This window comes from Nyctereutes procyonoides, unplaced genomic scaffold (genome assembly GCF_905146905.1).
Source record: "Nyctereutes procyonoides isolate TBG_1078 unplaced genomic scaffold, NYPRO_anot_genome, whole genome shotgun sequence".
Classification (NCBI taxonomy): Eukaryota; Metazoa; Chordata; class Mammalia; order Carnivora; family Canidae; genus Nyctereutes; species Nyctereutes procyonoides.
In genome coordinates this window covers 7,234,488-7,252,349 of record NW_026575035.1, presented here as the reverse complement: position 1 = coordinate 7,252,349, position 17,862 = coordinate 7,234,488, and the positions used below count along the sequence as shown (strand labels likewise).

Genomic DNA, 17,862 nt, shown 5'->3' with positions numbered 1-17,862 from the left:
GCCAGACATAAAAGGCTTCCTAATGTATGATCCAATTTATATGACATTCTGGAAAGGCAAAATTATAGAAACAAAAATCAAATCAGTGCTTGCCAGCAGGCTAAGCATAAGGGAAGAGATTAACTACAAATATTTCCGTAACAGAAATATTATAAATCTTAATTGTGGTGGTGGTTAACGAATGTGTACACACATACAAACACACATATGTCAAAATTCATTGAACTATGCCTCAATAAATCTGAGTTTCTTTATAAAGTGGGGATATATTAGTATAAACGTGTAGAATATTTCTGTAAATAAAGACATTTATTTATCAAATCTTTATATAATATTCACTATATTTTAGACAGTATTCCAAATCCTGTACAAATATCAACTCATTGTGGGAGATGCTATTCAAAAGAAAGATTAAAAAACCAAGGGTCTCAGAGTGAAAAAAGACTACCTTTTTTTCACTGTTCACTCTATGCTATTTGAATTCTTTTAGCCATGTACATATCTTGTATATTTAAAAAAATTTTAAATGGTTTCGCCACATTCATCACAAATCTTTTTTTCGACAAATCAGTATATTCAGTCTTTCTCTTTTGCTGTCTCTACAGCATATGACTGCTATCTACTCCTTAAACTCACTCTCTCTTTCTGTTTACAGGTTTTCTTTCTTCCTCTTTCCTGTCCCCCCCATGCATTTTATCTGCTACTGAAAACTTAACCACTTACACTTCAGAAATCTCTCAGGTATCTTCCCCACTCTCTTCTCTACCACCACTGCCTGCGTTCAGACCCTCACCATCTTTTACCTGAATAGTTCTGCTAGCCCCCCAACTGGCCTCTCAGCCTTCAGTCTCATCCTGCTCAAATATATACCCTATATTACTTAAAGGATTGTCTTCTGAAGAATGTAAACCAGACCATGTCATTTTTATGTTCAAATCTTAAATGTGAAATTTCTCGATCTCTTTAATTCACATAAAACAATGGTCTCAGCTATTCTTTACTTTCCAGATTCATCTTCATATTCTCTAGGTTCTAGTACCATAAATTTTGTTACGCAATTAAAGCTCCTTGCTGTTAACACTGAAGGGTTAGTTTTTCCGAATGTAGGGACTAAATTTCAGTCATCTTGTTATTATCTTCAGTTATTGGTGTTTGGCATTAGTGTTTAGTGGGTACAATGGTAAATTTTATGTGTCGACTTGTCTGGACTATGGTGACTAGATATTTGATCAAGCATTATTCTGGATGTTCTGTGAAGGTGTTTTTGGTAGATTTATATTTAAATCACTGAACATTGAGTAAAGCAGATCCTTCTCTGTAATGCCGGTGGGACTAATGAGTTGAAGACCTACCTAGAAGAAAAGTTTGACCTTCACTGAAGAAAGGGAAATCTATAGCAGAAAGCTTTTGAACTCAAATTTAACTCCTGATTCTCCAGCCTGCTGGTCTCTCCCTCAGATTTGGACTAGCCAAGCCTCAACGACTGCATAAGTCAACTGCTTAAAATAAGTTTCTGGGAGTGATGTATGAATGCGTATATATACATACACACATACATATACTACATACACACACATACACATCCCATTGGGCTTTTTCTCTGGAGAACTCTAAACAATAATACAGTGGGTATACAAAATGTTTTTCATATTAATAAAACTAATGCTTTTTGTTCTGTTTTATTTTCACTTAAGATACAAATACGTGTCAGGGCACCTGGGTAGCTCAGTGGTTGAGCCTTTGACTCAGGTCGTGATCCCAGGGTTCTGCGATCAAGTCTCACATCAGGCTCCCTTTGGGGAGCCTGCTTCTACCTCTGCCTATGTCTCTGCCTCTCTGTGTCTCTCATGAATAAGTAAAAATAAAAAATCTAAAAAAGATACATATGTGTCTATGAGGAAATTTATTTTGACATATTTTTATAAATCACTCACCAGTTTTAAGTCAATATAAACGTGTTAAGTTAAAACAACATATACACAATATAAGAACTGCAGAATCTTGAACACATGTTAGGTTTCATGTTACAAATACTTTTAAAAGAAGAAAAAGCACTGACTAGCCAGGTTATAAAAACAGAATTGAAATCTCTAGCGATACCACACAGACAAATAATTCTTAATCGCTCAAAATAACTGCCTGAATATTCACAGCTGTCTTTAAAAAAAAAAAAAAACAGATCTAAATGTTTTTTAATAGATGATTTGGTTTTTACTCTAAATTTCAGAAATGTGTTCCTGCAGGAACTGAAAACATCTCTAAAACAGAATCCTTATGTGAGAAAATGGCATGGAAAAAAAAGCATATTGTTTTTGATAGAAATAATTATTAAGCCTGTTTTATGAATTCTCATTTAATATAATGTTTAATAAAAATAATTTCTACATGTGCATAGATAAAATGATTATACAAAATAAAGTTAAGCTAGTTCCTGCCAAGTTATCTGCCAAGTACTCAATTTGGGGTTCTCTGCTTCTTTTGCAACAGAGGTAGGTGTTAATGATGTCATTAACTGCTGCAGAAGAAATAGAGGACCATGAACATAAGTCTTGGCAGAAAATAAACACCCTCTGAGTTTACCTTTAAATTTAAAGTAAACAGAAAAATTAGTTTATAGAGCGCCTGTCCAATATAGTTCCTGCCCTAAAGGGATAATTCAGGATCTTTATTTCTAGTGTTTTCAGCTGTATTCCAGAAATAAAGGCTAACAAACCCTGTTCTTTAAAAAAGCACATATTAAAACTGGTTATATGGCAAGAACCACGAGTGAGTCAATAAGCTAAAAATTATTCAACTGGTATTATATAAAATACATACAGTGATAAAATATTTTTAGTATTTGTCAATTGTAAGATTATAATTAATATTTCATCTTGGCCCTATAAATGTGCTATTTTGTACCTGGAGAATCTATTTTAAAGATACAGAGTTATGCCTTGGTGGGGGAAAAACCTTGACTTCTACTTTAACAGCAGTTAAGACATTACTTGGAATCAAAAACACTGGAACAGGATTTGTACATCACTCCAACATTCTGACAGGATCTACATACGTACATGTAAATTCAGCTCTCACCTTGTCAAGTTGTTCTTGAAGACTAGTGGATGCTTTATAACCAAGCTGTAACAGCATTGCTTCCGCAGCATTTTTTTTGGCTATCTTTTTGTTAGGTCCTGTTCCAGTAGCAACTTCATTGCCTACTTTGACCTGGTAAGATTAAAGTAAGAAACCGATGATAATTGCTTTGGTAAACAGGAACTCCTTAACACAATAAAGCAGTATGTTATGCTTCCGAGAATTCAAAAATATAAAGTTCAGTCCATAATGAAAACAGCAACTAAGATACTATCCCATTTACATGACATTATGTATACAAGTGAAAATATACATGGAGAACAGTAGGACAATATGGTCCTCAAAATGACAATGGAAGACTATCTCAGGGTGATAGAATCTTCAATGACTTTTACTTCCCTACATATTTCTGTATTATTTTATTTTTAAAAAACAATATTATTTATATAAGCAGAAAAATAAAATTCACATTATAATAGTTGTGTTGGTTAGGACATTTAGTATTATTTATTTAATAAACTAAAAGACTGAAATGCATGGGTGCCATTTAAAACAATGTTTACATTGCATCTCAAATTTACAAAGGTTTATGTTAAATAGTTCCTGAGGAAAATTAATATACAAGGGTTAACACAATATTGTGGTTAAGAACAAAGATTTCCAGGTCAGATCTGGGTATGAAATTATTCTAGGGGCGCCTGGGTGGCCTAGTTGATTAAGACTGGACTCTCGATTTCAGCTCAGGTCATGATCTCAGGGTCATGCAATCGAGCCCTGCAAGGGGCTCTGCACTGGGCACTGCACCTGCTTCAGATTCTGTGTGTCCCTCCCCCCCAATCCATCCCAGTCTCTTAAAAAGAAAAGAAGATAAAATTCTACCACTTCCTAACTGTATAAACTGATTCAAATTAGTACCTCTAAGCTTCAGATTTTCCATCAGTAAAAGAGGGGTAATACAACTACCTCATAGTATTGCTCTGAAAATTAAACAAGAAAATGTACATAAACTACAGTGTATAATAAATCATAATTGATCAAAAAACAGTAGCTTTTTATCATGAAAACTATTCCACAATTATCTTTGGCAAACAACTGCTGCATACATATACGTCTATACATGCATTTAAATGTACATCAGCCATTTCATATCCACACGTACATTTTCTGAATTGGGTAGTGCTTTTAAAGATCAATCTACCAAGAACTAATGCAAATATAAAAAGTAAATCAGAAAGCAAAAGGGAAAAAATTTAAAAATAAATAACATTTCTTAAAGATTTTATTTATTTGAGAGAGAGAGAGCACAAGCAGGGGGAGGGGAGGGAGAGAAGCAGACTTCCTGCTGAGCAGGGAGCCCAATGGGAGCTCAATTCCAGTACTGGGATCATAACCTGAGCTGAAAAGCAGGCAATTTTTTTATAGTTTTTTTTTTTAAGATTTATTTATTTATTCATGAGAGACACACAGAGAGAGGGCGGGGGGCAGATACACAGGCAGAGGGATAAGCAGGAGCCTGATGCAGGACTTGATCCCGGATCCCGAGATCACAACCTGAGCCAAAGGCAGCGACCCAACTGCTGAGCCACCCAGGAATGGCTGAAAGCAGATACTTAAGTGACCTTAACAGGAGCCACCCAGGCACCCCTACGTAAGTGTTTCTTTTAATTTAAAAAAAAATTTGCTTAAAGGTAAAAAGTATAGCATTACAAGGAGAAATTAAAAATATACGACTACAGTGGGATTTTTTATAAATTGGTCTCAAAAAATGACCAAAGCAGCAAACCAAGAAGATAATGACAACTTTATAAATTAAGTAATGTAGTCTGAATAATCTATAGGCAAAGACAAAATCCCAATGAAGTCAGAAAATATTTTAAGTAAAAAATGACAGAAATACAACATATCGAAATTTGAAGGATGTAGCTAAAGAAGGGTTGAGAAGGAAATATATAGCCATAAAAGCTTAGAGAATGGCAGGAATGTAATGAGCTAACTAAATATCCAGCTCAAGAAGTTATTAGAGCAAAATGAATCCAAAGAAAATAGAATAAAGACAAGGGCAGAAATTAAGGAAACAGAAAACAAAATATAATAGAGAATCTTCAAAAAACGAAATGTTGGTTCCCTGAAAAGACTAATAAAGAGATAAATCAAAGGTTAAGACTGGCAAGGAGAGTAAGAGAAGACAAATAAGAATGAAAATGGGAGATTAGGGATCCCTGGGTGGCGCAGTGGTTTGGCGCCTGCCTTTGGCCCGGGACGCGATCCTGGAGACCCGGGATCGAATCCCACGTCGGGCTCCCGGTGCATGGAGCCTGCTTCTCCCTCTGCCTGTGTCTCTGCCTCTCTCTCTCTCTCACTGTGTGCGTATCATAAATAAAGAAAAATTTAAAAAATATTAAAAAAAAAAAAAAAGAAAATGGGAGATTACTAAAGCTTCTGTAGCATTAAAAAAAATATGGGATGGGGTGCCTGGCTGGCTTAGTGGTTAAGTGTCTGCCTTCAGCTCAGGTCATGATCTCAGAGTCCTGGGATTGAGCCCCACATTGGGCTTCCTGTTCAGCAAGGAGCCTGCTTCTCCCTCTCCTGCTCCCCCTGCTTGTGCTCTCTTTCTCTCAAATAAACAAAATCTTTTTTTAAAAAAAGAATAAGGGATATTGAGTATTTTAGCTAAAACTTTTTCAATGTTTAGATATAGTGGAAAATTTCTCAACAATACAAATTTCCAAAACTGGCACAGATTAACACCAAACTGTACAGCTCTATAACTACTAAAAAAATTTAAAATAATTAAAAATATTTCCACAAAGAAAACTCCAGAGAGCTTCTCCAGCAAGTTCACCTAATATTTAAGGAAGAATAATGCTAATGTCACAAAAATTTGTCTAAGAATAGAAAAAGAAAAATCAATCCCCAACTATTCAGTGAGCTATTGATTCCAAAATCCAACAAAAACAGTATAAGAAAATTTACAAACCTATTTCATTCATGAATATAACTGCTCAAATTTAAACTGTATAACAGTTCATTGAACAAAGCAATACATAAAAAGAAAAATCATGATGAAGTTAGGTTTATCCCAGAAATGGAAGACTGGTCTAACATTTGAATTTCAGACAAAATCAATCAACAGAATCTGCTGTTTTTGTCTCTGAGGAGACAAAACATATAGCCATCCTAATAAACAGAGCAAATGCATTTGATAAAACTCAACATCATTTCACAATAAAAACTCATAGTAAACTAGGAAAAAAAGGAACTTCCTTAATAAGATAAAGTGCATTTTCCAAAAAACGTATAGCAAACCTCAGCAATGTTAAATTTAATGTTGAAATTTTGAAATTAGAAAAAGACGAAGATGCCCTCTACTTTTACTATTATTTAACATTTTACTACAAATCCTAGACAGAGCAATAAGGCAAGAAAAAAATGGTACAGAATTAGAAGTATATGGTGCCTAGGTGGGTCACTCACTTAAACATCTGCCTTCTACTCAGGTCATGATCCAGGGTGCTGGGATTGAGCCCTGTGTTGGGCGCCCTGCTCAGAGGAGAGTCTGCTTCTCCCGCTTCTTCTGCCCCTCCCCCTTGCTTGTGCACACATACTCTCTCTCTCAAATAAATAAAAATTTTTTAAATTAATTTAAAAAAAGAATTAGAAGTATAAAAACAAACTGTCATTATCTGAAGATATGATATATAGGAAATCCAAGGATATCTACAGATAAATTGTAAGAATTCATGAGTGTTTTCTGTGTAAATAGTAGTATACAATGCCAACTGCACTTTTATATCCCATCGACAATCAAGTAGAAAATTACAAGATATCATTTAGATCAAATGAAAATAAAATACCTATGATATTTAAGAACTTTACAGAAAATAAGCACTGAGAAAAGTTAAGATAAACCTAATAAACAGAGATATGCCTGAAAATCAATATTTATCAATTCTCTTCAAATAGTCCCTATAAATTCAATGAATTCTCATCAAAATCCCACATGTTTTTACAATACTTGACAAGCTTGGGACACCTGGGTGGCTCAGTGGTTGAGCACCTGCCTTCGGCCCAGGGCATGATCCTGGAGTCCCAGGATCGAGTCCCACATAGAGCTCCCTGCATGGAGCCTGCTTCTCTCTCTGCCTATGTCTCTGCCTTTCTCTCTGTCTCTCATGAATAAATAAATAAAATCTTAAAAAAAAAAAAAAACAATACTTGACAAGCTGATTCCAAAGTATATATGGAAATACAAAGTGCTAAGAGCTTCTAAGATCCTTTTGAGGAAGAATAAGGTGGAGGCATTATTCTTCTGGATGTCTAGACTTTAAAGTTAACATGAGGGAAAAAAGAAAAATTTGGCTGCAACAAAATTAATTACTTCCTGGGCACCTAGGTGGCACAGTCGGTTAAGCGTCTGCCTTTGACTCTCATCATGATCCCAGGGTCCTGGGATTAAGCCAGGGAGTAGGGCACCCTGCTGAGCAGGGAAGGGCCGTGCATCAGGCTCCCTGCTTCAGAGGCATCTGCTTCTCCCTCTCCCTCTGCCCCCCCATTCATGCTCTCTTTCTCTCACTATCTCAGATAAATAAAATCTTTTTAAAACAAATTAGTTTTGTTCCTCAAAGGAACATCACTAAAATTGGAAGAAAAAAAAGTCACAAGAAAATACATTTGAAATGCCTTGTAACTAAAAAAGACTCATAGTCCAGAATATACAGTGGATTCCTAAATGTTACTTTTTTAAACCAGTACAAAAATGAGCAAGAGAGCTGAACAGGCAATCTATGCATGAAAATTTGGATTATTTTACCAGATGTCACGGAGCTTTGTTTAAAAAAAAATTTAGGGGATCCCTGGGTGGCTTAGTGGTTTGGCACCTGCCTTTGGCCCAGGGCGCGCGATCCTGGAGTCCCGGGATCGAGTCCTGCGTTGGGCTCCCAGCATGGAGCCTGCTTCTCCCTCTGCCTGTGTCTCTGCCTCTCTCTCTCTATGTCTATCATGAGTGAATAAATAAAATCTTTAAAAAAAAATTTAGCTTCAATAGCTTCATGCCACTTTAATAAAATTTCACAATTACAGTATACTGTGTACTAACAATGAATTAGTACATGGTACAACTAAATCCAGCTTTCAGATACAAAGCTTGATACTTCTAACCCACAGTTTTCTTTTTTGGTTTCTGGGTGAAAGCATAATCAGCTATAATCAGCTATTTCATTCATCTCAGAACATAACAACTTCCATCTGGTATCCACACGTGTGTACTATTTGACATTTATTCTTACACTAGTATTTAGGTTTTATTTGTGTTCATATTCTATTACTACTTTTAAGCTTCACTGAATGAAGTACTTCTAGCACAGTGGTTAGAAAAAAACTTAAATATAAACAATGCAAATTATATGACAAAGAAATACACTCTTTTAACAAAATTTTAGTGAAGATGAACTAAATGACATAGTTTTTGTAGTATATGAAACATTGATAATATATTCATTATAGAATTTCTGAAACTATCACAAATGTTGTAGTTCAAATCTGTGTGATGTCTTTGAATCATGTCATTGCTTTTTCTTGTGAAACTATAAACCATCAGATTATGACAAATCAGCAGTAGTCTATGGGACCTCACTAAGAAGCAATGATCAAGTACTGTCCACAGTCAGTCCCTGGAGCTGAGTCAATACATACTACCTCCCATATCTGGGCTGGCCTGCCCTGACCTGAAGACAGCAGACCCTAGGTATAATGTGTGCTTGAGTCCCTGGCTAGAGCCAGGCCTCTGCTACCTGTTATTTTTTCCAGTGTTTGATTTGTTCCCCAGCTTTAATAGCCCCTGTGTTGTTGCTGGAATGCTTGCTAGCTAACAGATTAGGCCAGCTACGTCAGAAGCTTCCTCTACTGCTCTGAAGGTCAAAACACTTGCCAAAATAAATGGAAGCAAGATCACTGAACAGCAAAATATATTTCATCTGTTTTCACATGCTATGTACACCTCACTCTCATTCAATTCTTTTGCTGCTTCATTTCTAAATCTCATTTATCTACCCAGGCCTGATACTCTTTGACTCCAATCTTCTGCTCTTAGGTAATACTGTTCTCATCTTAGCATACATGTTGAATCTGTATCTGCAGCTTTCCATCTGACCTTTTCTGACACCTTCGAGACTGTTAGAACAGGTGCTTCCAGATTTATTTTTGCCATTCACCCACCCTTGCCTCACACAACTTTTTATGGTGGCATGTTCGATAGTTTGTGGGTACTTATCCTAGACTTATCTGTTAATATTTTTAAAAGATGACTGTGCTAAAGGACTTTGAGGGGATCCCTAGGTGGCTCAGCAGTTTGGCACCTGCCTTCAGCCCAGGGCATGATCCTGGAGTCCCAGGATTGAGTTCTGCATTGGGCTCCCTGCATGGAGCCTGCTTCAACCTCTGCCTGTGTCTCTGCCTCTCTCTTTCTCTCTGTGTCTCTCACGAATGAATAAATAAAATCTTTAGATAGATAGATAGATAGATAGATAGATAGATAGATAGATAGATAGATAAATGCCTTTGATTCCCTGCTAACAAACACAGTGGTCACTCAGAAGGGAAAAAAAAAATCATATCATTATAAATGCAATTACATAAATGAACTTCATAAGTCATCTTCCTACAACTCAAAAATTTTTTAATTATTACAAATAATAATTTACATTAAAATATTAATTCATCTGCAAAGTTTTATTATTTTGCTACACAATAACTTTAAGACTGTCAGATTTTTATCTTTAAACAACTCATTTAAATGAGTCAAGCCCTCGGGACACCTGGGTGGCTCAGCGCTTAAGCATCTGCCTTCGGCTCAGGGCATGATCCTGGAGTCCCGGGATCAAGTCCCACATCGAGCCCCCTGCATGGAGTCTGCTTCTTCCTCTCCCTATATCTCTGCCTCTGTGTGTGTGTGTGTCTCATGTATAGATAAATAAAATCTTTTAAAATAAGTAAATAAATAAATCTCTAAAAAAAACCTGTAAGTTCTAAAATAGCATATACTGAAAACTTAATTATCCTTCAATGAGTCACAAATAAAATTGATGAAATCTGATTTATATATTTTTTAGAAACCTGAAGATTTTAGTCACAAGTAGAAAAATTAACTCAATAGAATGTGCTATACACAATGTGTGTATGTGATATACAATTTAGTAGCCATTATTTTCTCTTCAAAAAATTAAAATATCCCTTTCTAAAAAAATTAAAAGCTTTAAGAAATATGCTTTGGAAATCAATATTCAAATAATCTCATCAGAGATTTTTCTTTGTCTAGTAATCAATACAAGTAATTACATCCATTTTGTAACATACAAATTTATTTTTTGGGTGATAAATATGAGCATATTGTCTCTAGATATTTTTATTTCCACATTCAACTATAACAAATGATAACATTACTTAAATAGTTTATACAAAGCCTTTACTTTGATAAACTTGCTGCAATACTATAATGAATCCACTGGGGCTTCCAGAAGGGGGAAAAGCAATATGAATTCAGTGTGAAAACATTTAAAAGCACAGCCAAATGTTCCCATTTGACTACAATGTTTATGAATACCCATAAAATGGAAGCTGGCCTAAGATATTCTAAATTCCTTTTTCAAAAGGGGTACTCAATATACTCCACAGGAAAAAAAAATGTTAAATAAAGGCAATGCCAGTTTTTATTCTTAATATAGGTTTTAGGTGATTTTTCCTCCCTCACGTTTTAGAGTTCAAAAAATACTTCCTAGAACTCTTCAAAGCTAATCATGTAAAAAGAAAAACGATAAAGCATTTTACGAAGTGAAAATACTAGAATAAAATTTGTCTTGGGTCTTAATGACATCTAGATAGTAATGTCCTTAACTAGTAGTATTCCTCACTTTTTGGATATCAAGATTCCCAACCATGGTGTATCTGTGACTGTATCGTAAGTTTACATCCCCAACAAAGCCAAACTTAATAGCTCTCAATCGAGCAGACAGGCAGCATATATACACCACGAGTTTCTTAAAGTACTACTATATACATATATTATATTGGGTACTATGAGATAAAGAAACGTGGAGATTATAAATTGAGAGACAAGGTAAAGTTTAGAAATGTATGAAAAGGGGGTGCTTGGGTGGCCCAATCGGTTAAGTGACTGACTCTTGGTTTCAGCATAGGTCATGATCTCAGGGTTGTGAGACTGAGCCCCTAGTCAGGTTCCACACTCAGCATGGAGACTGCTTGGGATTTTTTCCCTCTTCCTCGCCCACTCTCTCTCTGCCTCTCCTGGCTCATGTACACACATGAGTGCACTCTCTCTCTCAAATAAATAAATAAAAACTAAAAAAAAAAAAAAAAAAAAAAAGAAGATAAGTATGAAAAGCTAATCAATATGAGATACTATTTGTTACCGGCAAAATGCCTGCCACATGGTCAGGATTTAGTATCTGTGGATTTTAACTGGATTACATCAAAGGTGACCATCCATGGGTCTGACTGGAAAAAAGTTTTCTTGACAAGCCAATTATAATAAAAAGTTTTGGGACAATAAGGAGAATTCAAATATGGACTGGGTATTAGATAATTCTAATGAATATGAACCATGCCTAATATAAGAACATAAAAGAAAAACTTCCATATTTTTAGTGATATACATTAAGTAGGTAGGCTGAAATGATCTGTGGCTAAATATCAGCTAGTATTAGTTATTATACCAGTATAATAGTATACGTAATAGTCTACTACTTAGTATATCCACCTTTGGATATGTTTGAAACTTACACAGTAAGAATTAAAGGTTTCTTCAATACTGGGGCTTGAGTTCGCAAATGAAGATGAATAGGAAGAATTTTAAAAGGAGGGCATTTTAGGCATTGTGCCTCAATCTAACCTCTAAATCTAAATGCCTAAATCTCTCAGCAAGTGAGTCCCTCAATCCTCACCACAGTTAGCTTTATTTTCCGAATTTTCCTGATAATCCAAAAGCTCATGCTCTTGGCCAACTATTCCATCTACTACATCTCTCTTCTAAATTATGTTTCTAATTCCATCCATATCCTACTCCCCAGTAGTTAACGGCATCTGGCTGCAAAGTGTAACATCAGTTAGAGATAGGCATTCTAAACTATAAACTGTGGTAAACAACCTCCGTGAACCCACAGTCCCTTCAAAAACCCAGACTGTCTATTCTAACATGTCCTTGCCATTTGAACGTTTCAACCAAGTTGGCAGGTGGGCCTGGTTTTACTTCCTAGTTCTTGCCTTTCCCCCATATCTCTATTACAACCTGGGGGTTTCTATTTTTTTTTCAGTGTTTACAAACTTTTTTTCTAATATAAATGTTATAAATACCTGCATCACAAATTCCCGACGTCGAGGCATTCCTCTTTCTGAAAGCAAAACATAATCTGGCTCCTTTTCCTTTTTGGCCTGTTGAATTTGAGCCAGGCGGCTAATGGGATTCATTCCTTGACCATACTCTGGTCCAGCCTAAAAAATAATTTAAGAAAAAATTTCAAAACATGCTGGTAAAACTTGTTTTTGGATCCTTAAAGAAACAATGGTTCTCCCCTCATCCTCTGCACCCCAAAACTATAACTGGAGAAGATAATGTGACTGGATAGCCATTTATGAACATTTATAATGGTAAATCATAGAACGGAACTGAAACTAAGGCTTCTATGGGATTGAGGCTCAAAGGTATTACTGATAAGTTGGGTCAAGTCTGCTGTTAAACTCTTCAGTATGTTAGAGTTGCTTCATAACTTCTGTTCATCAAAACACACAAAAAGAGGGGCACCTAGGTGGCTCAGTTTGTTGAGAGTCCCGACTTCAGCTCAAGTCATAGTCACAGGTCCGGGTATCAAGCCCTGTATCGGGCGAGACTGCTTGTCCCTCTCCTTCTGCCCCTCCCGCTGCTCTGTATTTTTTTCTCTCTCTCAAATAAATGAATAAAATCTTTACAAAAAAAAAAAATGTAAAAAAGCCAAGCCATGAACTGGTACGGAGATATCTGCAATATATATATATAACTAAAACAAAGATATATCCAGTATCTAAAATATACATCTTAAAACTCCTAATAAGTATTAAGACAATGTAAAAGAAAAATGGGCAAAAGAGATGAATAGATTTTTAACAGAAAAAAAAAATAGGAAAAGATAATCTCATTAAGACTCAGAAAATGCATGTTAAAACCACAGTGAGATACTATTTTATACCCATCCACTTAGCAAAACTTAAGAAGTCTGACAATCCCAACTGGTGAGGATAGAGAGTAACTGTTGCCCATATGCACTAGCTCATATGTACAAGAATAACCATAGTTGCATTATTTGAAATAGAAAAAAAACTGGAAATAACCTAAACATTTATCAAAGAACAAATAAGTTATGACATATTTATCTAGTGGAGCAGCATATAAAAATGAAAATAAATTAAGGATAGCTACATACCTCAAAATGAATGAATTTCAAAAAAAATACTTCAAGAAAAGCAAGCACAGAAGAATAAATATCAAATGATATAATTTATGTAAAGCCCACTAAAACCACCAAACACTGTTGAAATTAAACAAGATCTAAATAAGTGGACAAACATATGTTCATGGATCAAGACTCAATATTTTTAAAATGTCAATTCTCTTCAAATTGATACATCAATCCAATCCCAATCAAAATCCCACCAGGCTTTATTTTGTAATAATTGATAAGCTAATGCTAAGATTCATATAGAAACTCAAAGGATCGATAACTGAACTTTGAAAAAAAAAATTGGAGACTCAGACTATCTGATTTCAAGATTTATTATAAAGCTATGGTGTAATCAAGACAGTATATGGAGCACTGAAATAAAGATAAAGAGATTAGTTAACACAGCAGCATCTGGAAACAGACCCATATGTATATGGTCAACTGATTTTTGACAAAGGTGTAAAAGCAATTCACTGGAGAAAGGGTAGTCTTTTCAAGGGTAGTTACTGAAACTGAATATTTATATGCAAACAAAACAAAACAAAAAAAAAGAAACCCACAAACTTCAATCCATACCTCATACCATTACAAAAATAAGCTCGAATGGTTCAGATTTAAATACAATATGTAACTATAAAACTTGCAGAAGAAAATATAGACGAAATTTCTGTGACTTGGTTAGGTGACAATTTCTTAGGTACAATACTAAAATTATATTCCATAAAAACAATAAATTGGACTTGGACTTCTTCAAAATTAATAATTTCTATTCTTTGAAAAGGATCAGTCATAGGCTTGGAGAAAATATTTGCAAATCCCATATCTGATAAAGAACTTGTACGGGGGGATCCCTGGGTGGCGCAGCGGTTTGGCGCCTGCCTTTGGCCCAGGGCGCGATCCTGGAGACCCGGGATCGAATCCCACATCGGGCTCCCGGTGCATGGAGCCTGCTTCTCTCTCTGCCTATGTCTCTGCCTCTCTCTCTTTCTCTCTCTGTGACTATCATAAATAAATAAAAATTTAAAAAAAAAAAAAAAAAAAAAAAAAAGAACTTGTACGGGGAGGGGAGTGAAACAGGTGAAGAGGATTAAGAGGTACAAACTTCTAGATATAAAATAAATGTCATAGGGACATCATGCACAGCATAGGGAATGAAGTCAATGATATAATAACAACTTTGTATGGTGACAGATGGTAACTAGACTCAATGGGGATCATTTCATAATGTACAAAAATATTGAAATACTATGATGTACACCTGAAACTAACAGGATATTGTATGTCATTTATGCTTCAATTTAAAAAAATTCTCACTGAAAAAAAAAACTTGTATCCCAAGTATATAAAGACCTCTCAAAATTCAATATATTTATTATTTACATTTTATTATTATTTATATTATTTAATTTTTCAAATGGGCAAAAGAGCTAAACAACACTTCATCAAGCTTCATGTGTTATCAAACACATAAAAAATGCTCAATATCATCAGTCACGGGAGAGATGTGAATCAAAACCACAAAAAGATATCAATACACACATTTGTGCAACTGAAATTTAAGACTCTGCTACATATTAGAAAGGAGGTGTAGCAATTAGAATTCTCACAGGGCTGATAAGAATATAAAACAGTACATTCATTTTTAAAAACAATTGGCAGTCCCTTAAAATGTTGAATATACACCTATTAAATGACCAAGTCATTCACTCCCAAGCTTCCCAAAAGGGAAGCTTATGCCCATAAAACTCATACACAAATGTTCATAGCAGCTTTACTTACAGCCCAAAATGAGAAACATCCAAAATATTATTTTTTTAAAATAACCAAAGGGAAAATAGATAAACAAAGGGTAGTATAACTATACAACAAAATACTACTTGGCATTAAAATAGAACCAATAACTGATACACGCAACAACATGAATGAGTTTCCAAATGATTCATACTAAGTGAAAGAAGCCAGCCAAAAAAAAAGGGTTGTTTCTTGGGAGTGGAGGATGGAGGGGATTACAAAGGAGCAAGAGGGAACTTTTGGGAGCCATAGGTAGGTTCATTACCTTGATGATGGTCATGGTTTCACAGGTGTACACATGTATCAAAACATATCGAATAGTAGGCTTTAAAATATGTACACTTCATTATATGTCCATTGTACTTCAATAAAGCTGTTTATTAGCTTTTTTTTCTTTCAGATTTTATTTATTTATTTATGAGAGACAGAGAGAGAGAGAGAGAGAGAGAGAGAGAGAGAGAGAGGCAGAGACACAGGCAGAGGGAGAAGCAGGCTCCATGCAGGGAGCCCAACATGGGACTCGATCCCAGGTCTCCAGGATCACACCCTGGGCTGAAGGCGGCACTAAACCACTGAGCCACCCGGGACTGCCCAATAAAGCTGTTTTAAAAGCTAACTAAGCAAATACTAACTTTTCAGAAAAACATACAGTAAAATTATAAGGTAAGGAAATATTAAATATAAAACGAATGACTGTGGTTATGTGAGGTGGCATCTGAATGTGACAGAAGAGGAGCACATACACAACTTCAATCTCAGTAAGAAATGTTCTACATTCAAGTTGGGCAGTAGATCTTATTTTTACTTAATATGCTTTTTAACCTACAAATATATAAACCATTTAGAAGGCACTCTATTTTTAACATTATATGGGTAATGTTTATGAGGAAAGCTTTTTAAATCTTTTTTTTTTTAGGGACACCTGAGTGGCTCAGTCTGCCTTTCCTGGGATCAAGTCCCACATCAGGCTCTCTGCAGAGAGCTCGCTTCTCCCTCTGCCTATGTGCCTATGTTTCTGCCTCTCTCTGTGGCTCTTATGAATAAATAAATAAAATCTTTAAAAAAAAAACACAACAGAGGATTATAAGGGAAGAGAGGAAAAAATAAGATGAAATTAGAGAGGGAAACAAACCATAAGAGACTCTTAATCGTAAGAAATACCTGAGGGTCACTGGAGGGAAGAAGGGGGTTGGGGGATGGGGTAAGTAGGTGATGGGCATTAAGGAGGACATGTGATGTAACGAGCATTAGGTATGTAAGTGCTATATAAGACTGATGAATCACTGACTTTTACCTCTGAAACCAATAATACATTATATGTTAATTAATTGAATTTAAATAAAAAAAATTTTAAATAACTCCCATGTTTTTATTTCAGCAGCAGGATGGTGATGCCAGGCACTGTGATAAGGAATGCTGGAGGAGAAGGAAATTATGATGAGTTTGATGTGCCTGTGAAATTTCGAAGTGAAGATGTCTAAAAGGCAGTGCAGAGCACAGAAGAGTACTTGAGAATCATCTATATAAAGACTGAAGCCCTAAAAGTGTGAAAAGAGTAAGAGAAGAAAAAGACTGAGAACTTCAGTACTGTAAGAGTTAAGTGGAAGACCGGGAGAGAAAAGGAAAATTTTAGCTTTTGATAAAATAATTATTTCCATCTCTACTTACATACCCCCCACCAAAAAAGAAAACTAAATGAATTATAAAGAAAGTAAAGTACTTATGAAAAAAGACGAATGTAGATAATTAGTTACAAGTCTGAGATATCAATGAAAAGGTGAAGGGAAGCTTTTGAGTCTAGCACTAGAAGAATGCCTACTTCATGAAGATATTCAAGTAAAAATGTAATTTCAATGATATACTGTCTTTATTCTTATTTAATTTGCCTCTTTTATAAAAGTGTCCTTAAGTTCCATGGGGAAGCCTGGGTTGCTCATTTGGTTAAGCATCTGACTCCTGATTTTGGCTCAGGTCATGATCTCAGCGTCATAAGATCAAGCTCCTCATCTACCTCCACAATGGGCAGGAGCCTAATTAAGATCGCCTCTCTTCCTATTCCTCTGCCCCTTCCCTCACTTAAAAAAATGTTCAGTTCCAAAACACTGTTGTTGATACGGATTCCAATGACAAAAAAAACAGATGCATAAATCCAATTAGATAATAACAGAGACTGAGAACATTAAGAATGGCTGATTTCTTCCCTTGATTAAAATTTACTACTAGCATCCTTGATAATTAAGTTATTCCTTGGATATCAAGTCTTCTGTTGTCTTTTCACAAACTAGTATAGACAGTCTTATAACAGTTGTGTCCAGAAAATTTTATCTTCAACATCAGAAACACTTCTCTGAAGTCTCATCTTACAGAAGAGAAGTACATTAAAAAACAAAATATAAGCCCAGAGACCTCACAAGGGCAGTCTTACATTTTAACAAGAAAATTCCGTAGAGTTAATCTTAAAATCCAAAAGGAGTTCACAATCAGTCTCCAATGGGAATCAGACATTACTGGA

The 17,862-nt window shown here is 35.3% G+C and overlaps 1 protein-coding gene across 7 annotated transcripts in view; it reads right to left on the bottom strand.

Moving 5' to 3' along the window:
• STAU2 (staufen double-stranded RNA binding protein 2) overlaps nucleotides 1-17,862 on the bottom strand; it is a 294,957-nt gene that overhangs the window by 156,545 nt on the left and 120,550 nt on the right. For all 7 annotated transcript variants that reach the window (XM_055318242.1, XM_055318241.1, XM_055318238.1 and 4 more), the window contains 2 exons: nucleotides 12,439-12,576; nucleotides 3,076-3,207 (listed from right to left, as the gene is read on the bottom strand). In XM_055318242.1, coding sequence (XP_055174217.1) covers nucleotides 3,076-3,207; nucleotides 12,439-12,576 — 270 coding nt within the window. The remainder of the gene's footprint in view (nucleotides 1-3,075; nucleotides 3,208-12,438; nucleotides 12,577-17,862) is intronic.